Genomic DNA, 20,162 nt, shown 5'->3' with positions numbered 1-20,162 from the left:
TGCCCAGGCCCTGGAAGCAAGACATGAGTGCACACATACCTGTTGCTTGTAACAGGAAGGATGTTTTTCCTTTGTAGTGTTCAAAACATGTATACTCAGGCCCCTCCTGGGTGCACTGGTACAAGGCAGAGCACACCCACCACTACGTCTGTTCTTCTCATTTCCCAAGCAAAAGAGAATTTGTGCCTGGACTAGCATTGTGTCTGCATCCACACTGTGGTTTCTTCACAATCTGGGAAACCATCTTAAAAAAAAAAAAAAAAAAAAATCAAAACAAACTGTTTGCATAGCTGTTGCTCTAATAAAACAGCCTTTCTTTTAAGCATGGGTTCATGTTTAAGCAAGGGCCATATGCAGCTGGTGCCTTAAAAAAAAAAAACAAAAAAAAACAAAAACAAAAAAAAAACCCCAAACAAAAAAACACCCCAGAAAATAAAATGGATGAATGGAGAAAAGCTGACGGTTATAACGAACAAAATGTGCTTCCCTGAAACATTGATCTTTGATTTCTCTTTTCTTTGTTCTTTACTGTGTAAAATGCAAATAGGTGCCAATCACAAGCTGTATCCCTCTCCCTTAAGAATATGCCTAGCCCACAGAGAAACTCACTGCCCTGGGTGCCAGCTCTTCTCACTACTCTCCCACCCCAATGAACAGGTTTGGTGGCTGAGGGGCAGCATACCAGATCTGCTGCTGATCTAAATCAGGTAATGGTTTAGTATTAGTGTAAGTTGTTTTGAAGTTTATCATCAATGTGTATCACATCAAAGCTGGTTTGGTAGCCTTTCTGTCACTGTTCTGTAGAGCAGTTTTTTCAGTCTGCCCAGAAGCTACTGCGTGAAGAGAGAACATGTCCATTATTGCCTAGATCACGTGTTGTGCATACACCAGAGTAGTCTCACTGACTCGGGTCTTGACAACTTGGCCTTTCTTTTACCCTTGCAAAACTTGCTTTCAGTCCTTGACAGATCAGTATTCAGCATGGCTGTGCACAAATCCTGTTACTTGAAACAGGAAGGAATTTTTCTTTGTAGCATTTGACACAGGCACTTGCACCCATTATTATCACTCAGTACTTAGGTATATAAAGCAGAGTATAGTCATCGCCCTTTCAGTTTCTCACTTACCCTGCAGAAAGCGTGCTCCATCAATTAACTTTACATACTGCACCTGCTTCCCTGGCCCCTGATTTTCTTTAGTCATAGTGTGGAGATGAACACTGCGTTGTGTCCTGCAGGTAGCTATCTGTGATAGTGGTCTTTGCAGTGGTGATTTGAAGTGACTCTCCACCTTGACCCAGCTGTGGTTAAAGATCCTGCCAGTGGTTCTCTATTGTAAGTATCTTCCTTGTCTTGTGGAAGGTTGCAGATCAGCCACAAGCAGCATCTGCTGATCCTTCAAACTTTGCCCCCAGAAGATACAGAAGCTCCTTCTGAAGGAGGTCTTGTCCTTCCATACTGGTTCCAGTGAGCAAGGTGCCAAATGCAAGCGCCCACCTCAGCAGCAGTGTAGTGTCCATCTTCTGGTAGAGTTCCAGCTCAATCAAGAAGATCCTAGTGCCTCTCCCCTGCCCAGGCCATTAACCTTTCTTGTTAGTGCTCGTGGAACCTGCTTCCGGCTTACGACAGGATGCTAGACTAGATGAACTGGCACTGAGGGCATCAGCGTCACCTTCATTCCTGCTGCGAGTCTACACTTGGCAGTGAAGTACTTTGTCTTTTATTGAGCTTCATTCAGCAGTTTTGAATGATAAAACTGATTTGTGCAACTTCCAAACCTCTTGGATGTTATGGGTTGTTGGACTGTGGGGGCTGCTGGGGAGATATCTCCCATTTGGCCATTCCTAATCTGTACTGAATGTCCTATATTGTTGTTTACTTTATGTTTTTTCTCTGGATGATGGGAACAGGGAGCATCCCCATCCCATCTGCTGCCATATCCAGTCCTAAAGTAGTTGTATTTCATTCCTGAGTATCCACTGTGAAGGCATTACTAATTAGCTGGCAAGATGAGAAAAACAGCATTATTCGAGTGCATTATTTGAGTGTATTGAGTGTATTCCTTTCATGTGCTTTTTAATATAATATAAATGATGGCCTCCAAGTAGTACGGGATATTAACTTGTGGGTGGTAGAGCAAACCTGGCATAAGAAGAGCTTGGTAGATGGGATTGCATTGATATACAATCCTTTGATCTCCTTTTCTGAGAGTGTGGGAAGACAACCACAGTAACATATACTGTCCAGTAAAAGTCAGCGTGTGAGATAGGCCAAGGAGAGGACTGTGGCATGGTGCCATTTGAGGTCACAACAACCTACTGCTGTTGCAGCAGACTTAGGAAAATAGCATTCCTGTTAGAGAGGGAGCCTGCTGCCAGTGCTTCCAAAGAAATTCTTCGGATGAAGGAAAATTAAACCAAACCACTGTTTTGTTAGCAAAGTTTGCCCCTGCAAGTTGCCTCTTTCTTTACTCCACTCCAAAATATGATCTTCTGAAAGTAATCACAGTTCCCAGCTTGTAATGGTTGGCAGGGACTGTCAGTAATGCCATGTCAAAAACTTGCCCAAATCTAAAAGTAACGGTCAGAGTTTTCTGTTTATCGCCTTTGTTTGTCTGCCTTGTGTCTCACCAGTTTGTTGTCAGGTTCAAAGCTGTTTGGCAGTGGGCTGCCTTGAGCTTGTGTGTTCGTCCCACACCCTCATCCTGTAATTTCTGCCGAGGGATATACTAAATAAGAACAGAACTCTAATTTGAAAGGGACTCCCCTAACTCTGATGATTGCAGTAAGTAGTTTCTATCAGGAAAACTATTTAAGTTCACAGTAAACAATCACTTGATGTCAGTCTTCTCACTGCTCCCATGTCATTTTTAATCTTTTGTAAAGAAATTAGACTTATTAATTCCTTTTGATTGGTTGTTTCCTAAGAACTTTTGAACTAGTTGACTTGATGTATTTAAGGGAAGGATATGATAGGTATTTACAATCCCCTGAGCAAAGTGGAAGGGTACTAATTGTTCACAATCTTTTACAGTATAAATGAAACTCAGAGAAGCTATATTCAAAATCAGGAAAGGGAAGTGATTGAAAGTCCATATGAATCCAGGAAGAGCTTGTGGAAGAGAAATCACTGAGGGTTGCTAGATACACAGAAGCTATAACTGACTCATGAAATACCTGATTTGAAAATAATTTAATGGTAGAAGAGCATTTCAGGGAAATATTATGTCTGTTTGCTTTGTTCTTATGCTCCTCTTAGGCATCTGCTTAACGCCACAGTTAGAATCGGGATTTGGAGACAGATGGATTTTTTGTCAGACCCAGTGCAGCCATGCTGAAGTTACTGGTGCATTTGTAAATCCAGACTAGCCAAAGCATTGCTGCTGCTGGGCCCTGGATGGGTCATGGTAAAGGAGTTTGGACCTTTATACGGGAGAGAGGTAGAAAAATTAAGGACAAAGGACATAGAAGGAAGCAGACTAAAAAATGTCTGTAGTGTAAAGAATTATTAATTTGTAAGCATTGTGCTTCTACAATTTAATACATTTAATTTGTCTGTATGTCTACACTTGCATAACTTATGCCATCTGTAGGCTGCAGCATCCACCAGGTATCAGTGTACGTTGTGGTTCCATGGGCATTTCTTTAAGCAGCTGTGATGGTTTAATTGGATTCTGCCGTCAAGAAAGCCAGACTGAGGAACTGAACCTCAACTAAAAGTAACCCAGGAAAATAAAAAGCATCAGTTTTAATCTGGTTCTCTTCCTGCATCCAGTTCACTGCTCAGCTGCATAAAAGCTTGTCTGAAAGCAAGCCTTGACAGCGATACTGGCTTTTTTATGTCTGAAATGTTTGTGAAACTGCGATCTCAGGGAAGTGGGTGTGAAACCACTGCCTTAAACTGTACTGTGTTTGTTCCCTGTCACTCTCTTTGTGTGAGGCATTTGCACACTGCATCAGAATTTGGCACTTGACAAAGCCAGTGTGTGAAGGTCATTGTCCAGAAAAAATAGGAATACGCAAGTTAAAGTGTTTATTCTTAATGTGAACCTTATTTCAGTTCCTCCAAGTAACTGCTTCAGATGCTTTCCATCACTTTGTTTTTCATTTCCATTAGAGGTGAGAACTTATTCCTAATGTCTTCTTCCTTTCTCCCCAGATAATCTCATCAAAGCCATCCTGTCAGCAACCAAAGATTACCGTCTAACTCCAGCTCTTGACAGGTAAGATAAGACCTTTTAGAATAGAAGGAGTAGAAGTTATTATTTTCCACTTGTCCTAAATAAATTTTGCTAGATATTTTTGCCAGAAATTATTGCCAGTAAATTTGGCTGTGCTTTGGAGGTAGATCGGGAGCTGGAAACAGAGTCCTCTTTCCAGTAAATCTATAAACTTTGGAGACCTCTGTTAAGTCAAACATGAGTGGAAAAAAGCATTTACCTTTTGACTGTTTTGTAATCTTTTGTTTCATATGATGTCACAATACACCCTCTTGCCCCTTTTTCAAATGAGTAAATAGCCAATTTTCAATAAATACATTATTCTTTTTCAGCCTTTCTGACAGAGCAACAGGATCACAAGAAACTCTTAGAGGGAAACAAGGGACTGGCTTGTTTTAACAATGTTTCACTAACACCTCACTCTTAAAGCGGGAATGTGTGATTGTGTTGGCCAAGCCTGTGCCAGGATGCGATAGCAGTTCTCCTGGGTACTGTGGTATTTGAACTGATGCCTTTGGAAGAAGCTCCTTTGATTCTTCAGTCCTTTGGTAGAGATTGCTTCTGAAACTCACTGGCTTGTTTACGATCAGCTTCCCAATGATAGTCCTTTAGTCTTTCCTATTCTTGCTTTTCTGTCGTTCCTTCCCTTTGCCCTGCCGTTTTGGTTTAGCACCAGAGTTAGTTTAGAGGTAGTTTCAGAAGCTGTCAGAGGTTTTTACTGGGACATTATCTCTTTTCAAAGTCCTAGTACTATTCCTTTGCAAGCAGTGGTGCTTCCTTGAACCCAGGCTAACAGCACAGTTCCTGCTTTCTAAACATACTGGTTTTATTTCCTGGCCCAGCTCCATTTCTGCCCACTTCTCTGTGACAAAGTTCATAAGCTTTTTCAGTCTTTCCTCCACATCTCACGTTGATTGTAGATCTTCCCTGCTGTAGTTAGAGTTGGGAGTTACTCTCTGTGTGAAAGTTTATTCCTAGTTTTTTGCAATCCATGTGCTAAATTAAGTTGCTTTGAAGCTTGCCTTGCCTCACAGCTATGCCAGATAGGTTTAGCCTTCAGAGTTTGGATTAATTTGAGAAATGATGTCCAGAAGGCATAATCATTTTACAAATGACCTTCTTAGAGATTTTGCACACAACTGAGTCTCACCCATCCGGGGTTTATCTCAGCTCTGGTTGGAGAGTTAAGATTTTAATCTGTTGAAAAATCCACATAAAGAATCTTTCAGAAGGTTGCTTATGGGAAATTGGTGTTAATGACATAGAGGGCAGGTGGAAGATTCTTGCAGGGAAGGTTAATGTAATTATAACTCTTGCTGCTCACCTGTTTTTTGAGGAGTGGAATGTGGTTTTGGGTTTTTTTTTAAGTAATTTCTTAGGAGGTTGTGAAACAGCCACCCTAGCATGAGCTGCTCATGCTCACCGATGCTTTGGTTTTGCATTCTTCTTAATGGGTTTGGTGCAGAGACAGGAAAAACTTAACACTCAAACCTTCATGAAGTGTATGTAAAGTCCCTGCAATATCAAGTATAAACAAGACCTAAGGAACCAGCTAGAAATTTATTTCTGTAGTAGTGCAGTTACAAGGTTTGATGTTGTGTACGCTTGTAAACACACAGAAATCTTGTGGAAATACTGTTTTCCTGGGAACTTCTGTGATAAATGCAGCAGTGGATGTTGGTTGGGTAGTACATACACCTCACAAACACTCCCGTAGCCTTTCCAAGTGAGGGAGGACTTTCCTTACAGAGGAAAGATAAAAATTGAAGCTGGTATGGGAGAAAGGGAGAAAAAAGGCTTGGGATAGCAAGTTGCTAAGTGACAGCCTAAAGCAGTAGGTGGTTGGAGTTGCAACAAGCAGGGTTATTACAAGAGAGACCTTGGGTACTGTAGGAGGTGTTAAGGCTACCTCAGTACTGCTCTTGGAAACCTGCTTGGTAAGTAGGACATTGACGAAGACTTGAGTATGCTTCCCAAATTGTTCTTCAGCTGTGACTGTCAGTGAATTACAGTACTGGCAGCAATGGGTATCTGCTGTTTTGAATTCCAGAAGAGCTGGTGGAGCAGACCGATGAGGGAAGGTTAGCTACTTTCTCACCTTGTCTCAGGCTCAAAGCGGAGCCCAACAGTTCCTCTCTGGCACCTCCAGTGTGCAGGGCCTTGAGGTTTGGCTCACCCTCTTACTGCTCACTGGTCAAGGAGAAAGTCTAGACCTTCCCCCTTTGCTCAACTCCTTGTAGCAACTGGAGAGGGCTTAACTTGAGGGCTGAAAAAATGCCTTATTTTGAAATAGTTAGGTAAGAGATGCAGCTAGAATCTGTGAGGTACAAGGGGTCAGACTAGGAGATCTTGTGAACCCTTCTGCTTGTATCCTCTCTGCAGTCCAGTAGGCTGATTCTAGCAGTAGGGAAAAACTTCCAGGTTGACCTGCTCTTAAGGATGGAGTTACCAGCATTTAAGAAGCTATCTTTGCTGCTGCTGCTTGCTCTTGAACTGTGTCTCCCTTCTCCTGCTGCTATAAGAAGAAAGACTTTAAAATGGGTCACTGAAATGATTCCAGTTTAAAAGTTTTTCTCTTAACCTGGGTCATTCCAGTGACCTCATTTACAGAGCTCCACTCCCGCTGGAGAGTTACTGTGCCAATGCAAGGACAAGAGGCAGTGGGGCTGGGGATGGGTGGGGAGGGTGAGTATTGCTGAGCCTATTGAAGCCAGTGTTCATGTAACCACATGCTGAATGCAGCTTTCCCGGAGGAAGGGTGGGAGAGGCAGGAGAGTTGAGATCAGAGCAGTGCATGAGAACATAAGAAGGAAAGAGAGGATTAGAGTTGTATGGTGGGAGATCTACACCAAGCCTTTGGTCTTGTCCCCACCCAAGCTCCTCCACTTCTGTCCTCCTTCACAAAGTTGTCTCTTTGAGATGTTACCTTCTCTTGCCTCCCGTAAGCCCTGGAAGTGGTTTGTTTGGTTATGCCTGTGCCAAAAGGGCATCCTGATGCACCTTTTCTGATGCAATGTACCAACATGGTGCTGAAATTAGGTAAACTCCATCCTTCCGGGTATGTGTACACCTTTCATCATCCCAAAGCAGCTTTGCCAACTCATCCCAGCTGATCTCTCCATTGTAAGTAGAGTTGTGTTAATAACTAGCAGCAGCTGGAGGGCATGTGAGCAAATGCTATAGTTCGTGCCTTTAACGTAGTGTAAGTGGTGTTGTGCTTTTGTAGTTTTCTTCATAACTCCTTATTATGGCACCTTTGTGTGGAACTTCTTATCTGCTCCAGGGCAAGATGTAGGTAAAGCTGCAGTTGTGTTTGTGAGGGTAGTTGCAACTCAGCTCTAGCTTTTTGGGAAAAGATTGGAGATCCAGGGGACTTTCTCTAGAATCAGTGTCCTCTTCCTTCATGTCTTTCTTTTTAATGCAGATGTCAGTGGGCCTCATCTTTGACACTTCAGAGTTCTCTTGCCCTCTTTTGGCCTTTCCAGGCCCATTTATATCACTGACATTTTCACTGCTTGTTTTAGTGGCTCCTCCAGTGGCCTGCCCCTCATTCTGCAAATTGATCAGGGCTTGGTTTCTACTTCCCTGACTCTTCTGCTGGCTGGGCTTCAGTGGATTTTGGGGTTAAATCTCTGCAGTGATGACCTGTAAATTTCCTATGAAAAGACATAAATATAAAAGCCCGACTGACCCTTTTGTATTGCCTCCAGGTGGCAATGAATGAAACCTGTGAGTTTGAGCTTCTAACTGATGCAGTCTTTACTAACACAGTATATAAACTAACAAGTGAGGAAGGAACCTGATAGAGCAAGAGAAGAGATACACGTGTCCCTCTGGCTCAGGTTGATCGCACCAGTTTAAGTAGCAGCAGCCAGATCAAACCAGAATATACTGAGCTTCCGTAAGCACTAGTTACCCTAAAGATGTATTTTTTAATTATTCTGTTACATCTTTCCTCAAAGCCTTTAGTTCCAAACTTGCATGAAGGAAGGCTTTGTGGTTTTTTCCCCTGACAAATCCCTAAAGCTCTTTGATAAGAGGAAGTAGCAGTTGCTACAATGCATACATGTGTTTACAGTGCTATATTGTTCAAGAAAATCTGTGTGAATCACAGTTTTGATGTAGATGAACTCAACCTCTGAGTATCTGTGTCAGGAGGCTGTACATCTGGCTGCAGCTTGCATTTTAGGGCTTTAGGGAAAGTCTGGTGTGGAAAGTCTGTGACCCTCCTTCATACCACCCTGGTAGCAAACTGGAACCTGGGCTGTGTCCAATGTGTTCAGGCCTTGAGCTCTTCTGGTAAAGAAATACAGCTTTGACATACTATGTAAACAAACAAAGAGGTGTTTGCAAACCTCTTTGTGGAGAAACAATTGAGCTGTAACTGATGCTGCCTGCACAGTGTGTTTCTTCAGCCAGAAACTTGCCTGGAGGCCACAGTGACTTGCAGGTTTCCCATGCTCAGGCGCCATCAGTCAGTGCTGGCTGTGAAGGTGCCAAGTGTCCAAACTTCTGGTCAGGATGTGAGGGGAGGTGCCTGACATCCCTGCCAAACGCTTCCCTTTCACAGGGCCATCAGAGCAGCCCTGCAGTCTTCTCACTGTCCCACAGTGTGACTGCCAACACTGGTGAGACCAAGCCAACTCACCTTTCTGCCTGTCTTGATCAAAAGTCCGGGCTGCTCAGACTTGATGTACGTGCCTGATGTGCAGAACCCAGGCAGAGTTCAAGACTTGCCATATTTTCATCATGTGCACCTGAAGAGAGCAATCTGCACCTGAGCGCTGCCTTCTGAGTGTGTGACAGACTGACTGCTGGCTTTATGATGAGAGTGGGCAGAGTATTTTGAAGGAAATTTGAGAAAGTCACTAGAAGATCAAAAATTAGCCCTTATCATTAATAAGATAGTAACGAAAAATCTGATCTGTGGACTTAAGGAAAAGGGAGGATGCTTTTAAATATGTCAGAAGCACCAGGGTAAAAGATTGGTTCAGATATGAAGGTTGGCAAAGGTGATTAACTTATCAGTTATGATAAGGTATTTGTTTCTTTTCTTTTGGATAAAGAGAATGATGGTGTCCCATTTAACAGCAACAACGAAATACTTTCTATATTTTACTAGTAACTGTGAGGATGTTAAATGACAATAATATATCTTTTTAAATCAGTAAGCATTAAAGAGTATTTAAAGAGTTCTTTTTGTTATTACTGTTTGCTTTTTCACCCTTCTTGGGATGCTGGATAGAACAGCGGATGTTGTGCCATTCCTGGAGAAATACGGGAGATGTCAGAGAGGCAGCTGTAAGTTGATTAGCTCTGTTTTGCAGGAAGAATCCTGGAAAGTTGGATCTGGGATAGAGCTAGGATGGCAGCATAACTGATGTGAGTTGTCTTGGGTTTTGTAGAAATTAAATTTTTGTCATGTGGAGGATATATTTTTTAGATGAACTAGAGGCTTGATTGATAAAGGTAACCTTTTAAAGATGGGCATTAGTTATTTCTCTCAGTCCATTATATTCTGATTCTATGACACCGCTGTAGACAAATCCTTTTTAGGAGTGGGATATGTCACACAGCTTTAAAAGTTACTGTCAAGGTTGAGAATTAATCCCTTAGTGACACTTCTAGTGTAATCCTGCTGGCAGGTGTTTGCAGTGGTTAACACCAATTTGGAGAAAATGTAAAATTACACTGGGAAAATTTGCCAGAGCCAAAGACTGGAGCAGTAAGGAGCAGGAGGGCCAGATCAGTCTAGACCTTTTCACAGGGCTCTTCTCAAAACAGTCCTTTACTGGATCCAAATCAAAAGTCGGGAATCCCAGAGATGACAACACAGATCATGCTTTCAAGATGAGGATTATATTCTGCAAACCAGTGACTATAAAAAGAGCATTGGAACGATGTTTGTAAAATCTCTGTGTAAAAGAGACCCTGCCTTGAGCAGCATTAACTCTGTATGGTGTTCTTCCAGAGTCGGTGCTTCAGAGATCTGGGGAGAAGTTTAAAATGGTTCAGAGAGGTATGGCAAGTATGGCTCAAGGTCTAGGAGAACTGCCATACCGTAAGGGATGTGATGAGCTTGCTCCAGTTTGTATGGTCAAGAGAAAATTAAGAATGGGCTTTGACCAGTCTACAAGTACTGTGTGGGAACAAGACCATGAAGAGAGGCTGCTGAAACAGCTTTGGCTGGTGGAACTTGTTCTTTTATCTCACGTGTAGGGGCTCGTGTTCACCAACCTGACCAATGACTGATTATCCACCTGAAAGCAGATGTTTATACACAGTGGTTTGTTAGTAGGTGGTTCACATGCAAATGTGGAAGGGCCCGCTGACAGTAGATGGTGCTTTAATTTAGCAGAAAAGGGAAGAATGCGATTAAGTGATTTGAGGCTGAAATAAACACATCTGTATTCAAAACTAGTAAGAGCTGGCATTCTAACAGTAAGTGGGAAAGGGACAGAGGGGAGTGTCTATAGCTTGCAGCCTTTGGATTTCATCATAGTATTCGTCTTCAAAACATAAAATTAAGAAAAATCGGAGCTCAGACACAACTAGGTAGAGAAATTAGTGTTTCACCCAGCAATCTGTTGTTTAGGAGGTCAAACTTTCTTACCATAATCATCAAAAGAGCGTATTTTCATCTGAAATTTCGCTTGGCCAGAATTGAATTATGTCTTTTTTTCTTCCTGCAGCACCTTTTCCTTAAAGATTTTGACAAAGCTGTTACCGTCTTTGTCACTCAGTTGGGTATGCTTGGGGATGACTCTTTGCCTTCCCTCCTTGACACATACTGCCTATGCCAGATCTTGCCTCTGCTTTCTCCTTGTCACCAGAACTGTATTTTTTTTCTGTGCCATTGTCTATGAAGTTCTTTCTCTGTTATGATTTGATTAACACAAACATCCACACTTCTTTGGCCCTTAGGGACATGAGCACTGGGCTAATAGGTCCATCTTCTTGAGGAGGTTTTTTCTTTTGATAAAGCTGGGATCTGCAGTGAAACTTTATCTGGTCTGGAGAAGCTGTTCCTGAGTGTTTCTTGGTGCTGTTAATTCTGTGCATATCTCCAGCTAATGGCTCTGTCAGCAAGGTAACCCTCAGTGGTTTAACTGAGTCTTTAGTGCGCTCCAGCCCCCTCTGCAAAGGTGGACCCCACAGAAGCAGAGCTTTCCTCACACTGGCTCTTTAGACTGATCACAGTGAGGACAGCCTAGAAGAGACCAGTCGACTGTGCCTGGGACTAGGAAGGCCGCCTAACCCAGAGATCTGCTCCAAACAACTGATTGCCTTGGACCCTTTCCAAAAAAGGCTCTGCAGACACGTATTCCTTCAGTGAACTACCAGAGATGGAGGCACATTGCCAGAACAGCCAGCTGCATTTGGGATTAGATGGCTGGAAAGAAGTCCTCTCTCCGTCTTCAAAACGAACCACTTTTTAACATCTGCTGCAGAGAGTTCTCGTGACTCGCAGTTCCACGAGAAACGATTCTCTTCCTTCTCTTTCCTGTTTGTTTGTTAATTAAGGTTATTTTCCTTCCCTTTCCTCACCCATTGTGTTTCCATATATGTTTCCTACTGGACAGGAGTGTTGGGGAGTCCTTTTTCTATCCATTTAGTGTTTTTCTGTCTCTTGAGGTCTCATGATAACTGCAGCAATTTTGCACTCAGCAAGGTGAGCACACCCCAGATAACCCGGCAAGATCTGCCAGTACTCAGAAAATTTCTTTAAGAGAGGACTTCCTCACTAAGCCTTTGGTTTATTGTTATTTCAGTGCTAAATGAATAATGAGAAGGTTTAAGTAAACAGATGGGTTTGATTTGAGCCCATCATATCAGGGGTGTTGGGGAAGAGGAGCTGCTTGTCCTGACAGCTCCTCTCATTAGGGCCACACGTGGTGTGAGGTATTGAAAGCAGTTTATCGTGTGTAATGCCTGGGCAAGATGGGGTGAGCTGGGCATCAAGTGTATCTCTGTCCTCCCCTTAATTCTTAATATTCCAAAAGGTTTCCTGTAGTTCTCAGGTGCAAACTAAATATGTGCAGCTCGGTGTGTTTGAAGTTATGTTACAAAAATCACCTCTTTCCTCTGTTTCTTCCACAGTCTCAGCTGCCGGCGATGTATTATTGTGGGAAATGGTGGAGTACTTGCAAATAAGTCATTGGGGTTAAAAATTGATGACTTTGATGTTGTTGTCAGGTGAGTCTTTGGCATCACAGTTTTCTTGTCATATATTCAGTTTCTGTATCAGTTCACATGCTATGCAGGCAATTGTTAAACCTGCACTAGTGGCAATATCCATTTGTATGGAAGCATTAACTAATACGGGGGGGGCATATAAATGGTGATCACATCAAAGGGTAAAGGCACTCCTCAAGCATTCCATTTTCCACAGATGTTTGGGAATGTGGTCTCTCCTATGATCCCACTAGAGCCTCCATAGCTCCATTCTAAAAGCTGCTGCTTTTGTGATTCCCTTAGGTGGTGAGACAGTAAAATGTACTGTTAGACCTGCTCCCAGATATATCCCCTAGGTAGCTCAGGGAAGTATTATTGGTCATAAATGTGTAGCATTCCCCAGGACCTGCACTTCACAGGACAGGAGGAGCAAAGCATGGTGCAGCATAGACTCTTAGGAAGCAGTAAGCCTCCATGAGTGAGGACCCAATAATGATTAAACACCTGTAGGTGCACCCTAGAAACTGTGAATAGTTTGCTTCTGTCTCACTGTGAATAAGGGAGCAGCAGAGTGGCATAGGAGTGGAAAGGACCACAGTCAGTTAGGACTTTGGGCTTTTGCTGAGGACCTGGATCATCGCCATCTCAGAATGCTTGAAAAATGTGCTGATATATGAAATCACAGGTCTAGTCATAACTCTTAGCAATAAATCTGTCAAGTCAGGGAGGTGTTCTGGGTGACTGGAGATGGACAAACATAATACCTGTACTAATGGAGAGTGAGAGATTGAGTGTGTGTGTAGGAGGGAGGGGGTCCCACTCTAGGGAGCTACAGACCCATTAGTCTGACTTGAAAAAAATGCAGAGCTTTGTAGCAGGTTCTGAATCATGAGTAACAAAATATGACAGTGGTAAATAGGAAAAGTGGCATAAACCACAGTGTAAGTTTATTAAAAATGGTTTAATATAGTCTTAGTTAGTATTTTTTTCCATAGTAAGGTAACTGATTTCATATTAAAGGGAATGTAACTGATACCATCTTTCTGAACTTTAGTCAACCATGAGATATGGTGGTAAACAGCAAATTCTTAGCTAAGGTGAAAGAAAGAAAGGGATTAGTAAAAGAATTTAAGGCACACTGAAGATATCATTTAGCATGGTCTGCTTTCTCTCCCATGTGCTAGTAATGGGCACATAAGGAAAGAATAGAACATACACAGAGTAATAAATACCCTCTAACCCTGGGCAAAAAGACCAAGAAGATCCCTTTCAGTCCTTTGTTCCTGTGAATGGTTCCCTGCTTCCCCAGCACTGCTCTGGACACAGGGATGACTGTTCAGAACAGGATGAAACTTTTACAGCCCTTCTCCTAGTTTGTCCCACTATCAGTTGTTAGCAAAGAGCTCTTACTACTCGTCATAGTCTGGTGACTTGCAGTTATTTGAGCTGAATTAAAATTCAGTTATAGCCTTTTCTTGGGCTCAGACTGTTCAAAAAGTAGCAAGAGAACAGTTTCAATCCATCTGGACTAAGCCACCCACTAAGATTTACATCAGAAAGTCTACTCTTTAATTGCCGAATCTCCACATCAGTAAATCTTTGTCAGTTTGCAAGCTGAGAGGATAAGAGGGCAGCTAAGCACCTGTGCTGTTTGTGGGATGGATAAAGGAGAGAAAAGTCAACTCTAAAGGTTAAATGAAGCCAGGTGCTTGGATGTGGGACTGAGGAGGTGAGAGCAGACTCACCCAGAGAGCTGGGGAAGTCCCTTGTGTTACAGCATCCTTTTTCAATGGTTGCAAAACTCCTTTGAAGGATAGGATTTAGGACCTAGGATGTGAATTTTAAAGGGAAAAATGTGGGACATTTGTGGACAAAAGAGTGATCCAACACTATGTGGAGTCTTTTGATGCCTCATGTTGCCATGTGAGGATCGTTAATTGCAGCAAGAAATTTTGATCTTGTGGTGAAAAGAGTCAGGTCAAGCTTTGACAGTTCTAAAACAGCTTAGAATGAGTTAGTTACTGTTTTTCTTTAACAGGATATTATCAGATTTCAATGCAGGCATTATTCCCAGCTGTCACACTGTTTACCTGGCAGGGGCTTCTTGCAGCAGTCAGTCATCAGTGCTCTGAAATGCTTCCTTAGAATAGATTGCAGACAGGGGAAAAGCAAGTGTGTATCCAGAAATCTGTGGTTAGAATGAGATAGGGATTCACCTGATGATGATATTTTAGTCATGTTTGAGAGGTTCTTCATGGTGCCAAGATTAGGAGTTAGTGTCTCTAAGCTCCCTATGTCATTACCAGACACGGACAGAAAATCACTCTGAAACTTCTCATGGAGAAAACTGCCTGTCTATGAGGAGGCCTGGCAACCTAACTGAGGTTTTCTAAGATTTAGCTGTGTTTGTAACCGCCTGAGAAAGGTTAAAGCTGTGTAGTGTGCACCTTTGTGAGCACAGGTTGTGGCTGCCAGAACATTTCCTGCTCCATTGCCTGCGCTGCCCCTGGGGCACTGACTGTGGGGCTGACAGTGCTGGCTCCTTACATCACTAAGACTCTGTCAGCAACTCACATGCTTTGCTGGAGACCTGAGTTCATTTTACTTGGGGAAATGGTTTGTTTTGTTTCCTGTCTAGATACAAAGCAGGGGTCCCACATTTTGGGAGCCTTAACAAGGTACGCAGCAAAACAGCGAACCCAGCAGCTGGGGGTGGGGAAAACCCTGCCAAAATGCTATACATTGACATTTGAAATGACTGCAGAGGCTAACCTTCCCCTCAACTTCAAGAAGACAGGTGAAAATATGTATAACTAACTTTCTTTACATAGTATTTGATTATATTTTTCTCTGTTATCTATAGAGCCACATGCTTTTACATTATGTAGGGTCATCTACCCCAAAGAGACACAACACCATGAAGTTTAAATCATAGAATCATAGACTGGTTTGGGTTGGCAGGGACCTTAAAGATCAGGTAGTTCCAACTCCCCTGCCATGAGCTTGGACATCTTCCACTAGACCAGGTTGCTCAAATCCTCATTCAGCCTGGCCTTGAACACTTCCAGGAAAATGGGAATAACGTCCATAGCAAAAGTGAGTGATGTGTGAATGTGCTATCAGCAACAGAGGAAAAAGCAAGGGAGCAGGCTGGCTGGGAGCACTGTTTTTGCAGGCAGTCAGGTCTAGACACCTCAAAGTCAAGGTACAAAGTGAGGGTTTATAAACCATGAAAAAAGGCTTAATCTCCTGTATAAATTGTGGTGGTGGCGATTCCTAAGTTGTTTTCTTTTTAGTATTTTATTCCTAATGATAAAGTATTTTTACTAAAAATACATAGGAATTTATAATCCTTAATTCTGAATAGAATTTCAGATTTTATACACAAATTTTCTTCTACTAAAAGGTTTCCCACCTAAAATGCTTACCCGGGCTGAAAAAGACAAATCCAGATCCTCATTAACATTCCTACATTTAAAAATTTGCAGTCCATAGGCATTTTCCAGTATATTGAACTACCCCAAGTCAAGAAGGTTGCAATAATTCAAGCCGGCAATGCTGTTCCATCAGGGGCTGCTGTTTGATGTCAGCAAGATTTGTATTCCAAGTTACTTAAAATTTCCTCAGCTTTGGGTTTCTAGTTTTGAATAGAAGTTCTGAATAACTTTAATGTCATGAAAGTCATCATTGCTGTTGACACCAGAGCAGTTTGGTTTTTGACGGGAAAAACTTTGTTCCTGAAGCATATTTTAACAAAAGCACAGCTAAACACATAGCATTCCCTTAGATCAGTGTGCCCAAGAGCAAAGCTGTGTGTCTGCTTGGATGTTTTCAGAGTGGGATGCACTTCCACAGCAGAAACTCCTCTGAAGCAGTGAGACCGCAGTGGTGCTGAGCCCTACCCCAGCTGTGCAGCCCAACCTGTTCCTTTGAGCTGGCATTGCAGGGCAGCTCGCCTTCTGGATGGGCCAGTTTGGGGAATTAAACCAGGTGGATATTGTTCCTTTGTTTTTTTTGAAAATTATTAGCTGGTTTAGTTCCCTAAACAATCTCCCTGCAAGTAAAATGAGCAGTGTAAGCTCTGGACTGGGGTAGTACCATGAGACAAGTTTCAGTCCGCTTAAGCTGCCATCCTCTATTTCTGCCAGCCTCACAGAATTCAAGTAAGATAACCCGGGAGTGATGGCATGTTAAAATATTAATGCTTAGCTTGTAACTCTAAATATGCAAGGACAATATTTTTCAGTTTCCTTTTCCAAAGCTTCCAACCCAATTTAAATATCAAGAGTGGACATGCAGAAATGGTTTGCATTATATTCCATGAAATCATTTCAGTAGCTTTTAATTAAACTGTTGTCACTTGGTATAAAGCTTCATAAATATTTGTGATTAAGAACTGCAAGAGTTAACATTTGCTGCTCTAACAGCTGCGTACAGGGAGCTCTTGCCCGGCAGTGATTGCTGTATCATCAACATGCATGAGTGTAAGTGGGAATCCATGACAGTGTCTTCTCTGGTTGCCCTGCAGGCTGAACTCTGCTCCAGTGAAGGGCTTTGAAAAAGATGTGGGTGGCAAGACAACTCTCCGGATCACGTATCCTGAAGGTGCAATCCAGAAAATGGAGCAGTATGAGAAGGATTCCCTGTTTGTTCTGGCAGGATTCAAATGGCAGGATTTCAAGTGGCTGAAATACATTGTTTACAAGGAGAAAGTGGTAAGAACACTGCCAAGTAACATTGTGAAGATCACTAAATGAGAAATGGTGGGCAGACATGATATTACAGTCATATTTGCCACATTTCGGTCTGAGGAGAGTTCTTCTGTGTCCTGCTGCATTTAAGTGAAGGCTTTTTTTACCTCCATGGACTTCAGCTTTAATTAAGTATGTTTTACAAAGGCATCTCCCTGTAACCTGACCTTGCATCACAGATAAGGCTTTCTATTCAAGATTTTGTTAGTGTGTACTATGAACAATGAATTTAATCTTTATTTATTTTAAAGAGTATATAAAAGGACCAGCTTTTCCATGGATTTTATGGACTGTTAGGATTTAAGAGCAAAGGAAGGAAAAGAGCAACGGCAAGGGGAAGAAATGGGAGTTTGGGGACAAGGATGTGATGGCACAGGAGGGGAGGAGGAGACAGCAGCAGCCCTTGTTGAAAAGACTACAATCCACAGACTTAATGTGACCTGAATAGCACAAGCCATTATATTTTGCTCAGTTATTGCTGTACTGAGATTCATTATTTGTGTTTGGCTAAAGAATCGCCCAGAGGAACATTATCAAGTCTAATTTTAAAACACTGAAATGGTGAATACACCACTTTTCCCATGTAAATAGTTTGTCCCAATCAGTTGCATTAGTGCCCTTCTGAAGTACCATGAACCTGTTAGTAGTCAGGATTGTGCTCTGTAATTCACCCATCCTAAATGGAATCAGGTTGTAATCAGTGACTTCTCATTCAATTGTCTGTCCTTATCTGTTGTCATGAAATCCAGAATAAATGCCCTCTATTTCAGTATAGTTCTTGTTTTATGGATCTTATATATCTGTTTTCAAATGTTCTTTAATGATTTTTCAACAAATAACCAGACAAACGGATTAATGGTAAGAGGATGGGATGTTATATTGTCTGTTTAGAGTCAGAGAGGGGAGGTTGGCAGCTCACCATATACAGAATGCAAGTCTGGGAGTATAATTGTATACGGTTGTTACATAGATGGCCTTAAGGGCTCATACTTTGCTCTTGTCTCACACTGGCACCAACTTGCAGTTATTTCCCTGGCACTAGGGACAGATGAAGTTACCTATCAGCCTCTAGGCAAGCACAAGTGGGCTTTCATAACATGAAGAATTGAGTCAGAAGTAATTTTTTGTTGTTTATGTCATGCTATTGTTCTTCACTCTGGGCAAGAGAAAGCCCTGGCAGTGTCAGTGCCCTGCAACCTGAATGCAGTTGTAGACACTCCTAGTGTTCAGCTTGAGGTTCAAAGGATAGATGGTTTGTTTCAAACTAAATTGAATTTCCACCTGATGCTTGCAGTCACACAGTCATCACTAGACTCTAGTGTGGCATCCCCTGCTCCTGCAAAGATGCAGTGAATAGTTCATTAGAACTTGCTAGAAGACTGGGAAGAGCAATTGCAGTAATCTTAACTGAGTGCTTCGGTGCCCAGTTTGGCAGAGAGCAGGAAGAACTTGAGCTTCTTGCATTGTGTGTTACTTTCATGTTCTTATGATTGGCTCTTTATCCTTTATTTCTTTGGAATAAATACTCAATTTTTTTTCAGTTCTTGTAGGTGATGTTTTCCAGATCTCTTAGTTCCTGTTGTTTGGGGTTTTTTTAAATGCCTGCAGTGCATTTCTCTTTTTCTCAAAAAGCAGTACCCAAAAATGTACAGAGTACAGCAAATAGAGAGGAGCAAACAGCCACTTCACTAGCCTCGCAGTTCTCTTTCTCTATGTGCCTGCTGTTTTGACTGCCTTTTCCACAATGGCATGGGACTGGAGGTGAGTGTCCAGTTCCTGGAGACTCCAGGCCTCAGTCAGAGCTGAAGAGCAGCTACCTCCCCAGCTCCACACCCTGTGCTTGTGCCATTGGCTCTTCCTGCCAAAGCGCAGCACCGTGCACTTGTCCATACTGATTCTTTCTCCCAGAACACTTCTCCAGTTTGCTGAGTTCCTTTGGCAGAGCTTTCCAGCATATCTGCCTTTCTTTCCAGATTCATGTCCTCTGCAATTTAATATACATACTTTTTACTCCATCATCCAGATTGATAATGAAACACTAAACAAAGTTGTTTCTTAGGCAGACCTCAAAGTAATAACATCCTACCATTTATACTGTGAGCCTACTAAGATAGTTTTTTGGCCACTTCTGAACTTGTATCACAGTAGTATTGTTAATAACATTTTTTGGCAAGTTTGTGGAAGTGATATGTCAGAAGCCTTATTGAATTCCAGTCCTTGTCTTGTTTCTTCCCTACGATACTTTTTTCCCTGTATAAAGAAATACTTTTTTATTTTCTCAATAGTGATTCACTCTTGACAAATCCACCTGGATTGCTACTCAGTCTTTGTTACTTTTTTCAGGTGCTTACAAATAATTAATCTTGTGATTCTGATAATCAAGTATTTTTTGCCTTCTGAAGGCTATGCGCTACTTTTGTCCATGTTTCAGTCCTTTGACACCCTACCTGTTCTACACAGGTTCCCAAAGGGAATCGCTGCTGGTTTTTGAGGCTGCTGAGCCAGTTCATTGAATATTTTAGGATGCAGTCCAGGTGACTGGAAAACGTGTGTCTTGTCCTCTCTATTCTGCTCTCTCTCTATTTGAGGCTGAGATCTTGCTGTCACTGGCTTTAGCTGCAAGCAGGTGGCCAGCACAGCTGCTTCTTCTAGTGAAAACCGATGCAAAAAGTGCTGTCTCTTAGCTAGAAGAAATGACCCAATGGAGAACTAACAGTGCTATGGGAATAGGATGTAGGTGTCTGTTTGTTCTAGTAGTGAGTGTTAGTATTTTTATCAGTGTGTGGTAAGTTCAAAATGACAAATGCCTGCCCAGTGCTCCCTGTGGAGAGTTTCTGTTTCTCTCTCAGCTGATTTTTCCAGAGAGAAGGGAGTTTCTTCCTTTCATGGGTGCATCTAGAGGCACTTGCTTCACCTAGGAGCTCTCTAGGCCACTGTTGCTTATTCCTTATCTGACATTAGGCCCGTCCCTCTGCGAGACTTCATCCTCACTGCAGAAAAAATGGATACAGTCAGGAG

General features: G+C 42.3%; 1 protein-coding gene across 1 annotated transcript in view; it reads left to right on the top strand.

The window, feature by feature from the left end:
• Positions 1–4,157: 4,157 nt before the first annotated feature.
• ST3GAL3 (ST3 beta-galactoside alpha-2,3-sialyltransferase 3) overlaps positions 4,158–20,162 on the top strand; it is a gene marked incomplete at its 5' end in the record, with an annotated part of 57,135 nt that continues 41,130 nt past the window's right edge. Inside the window, 3 exons of the mRNA XM_010174000.1 lie at positions 4,158–4,221; positions 12,319–12,414; positions 16,922–17,108. Of these exons, the coding sequence (XP_010172302.1) occupies positions 4,158–4,221; positions 12,319–12,414; positions 16,922–17,108 (347 nt within the window). The remainder of the gene's footprint in view (positions 4,222–12,318; positions 12,415–16,921; positions 17,109–20,162) is intronic.

The sequence above is a fragment of the Antrostomus carolinensis genome, unplaced genomic scaffold (assembly GCF_000700745.2).
Source record: "Antrostomus carolinensis isolate BGI_N321 unplaced genomic scaffold, ASM70074v2 scaffold15478, whole genome shotgun sequence".
In the NCBI taxonomy this organism is placed as follows: domain Eukaryota; kingdom Metazoa; phylum Chordata; class Aves; order Caprimulgiformes; family Caprimulgidae; genus Antrostomus; species Antrostomus carolinensis.
This window is presented reverse-complemented; position numbering and strand designations above follow the sequence as displayed.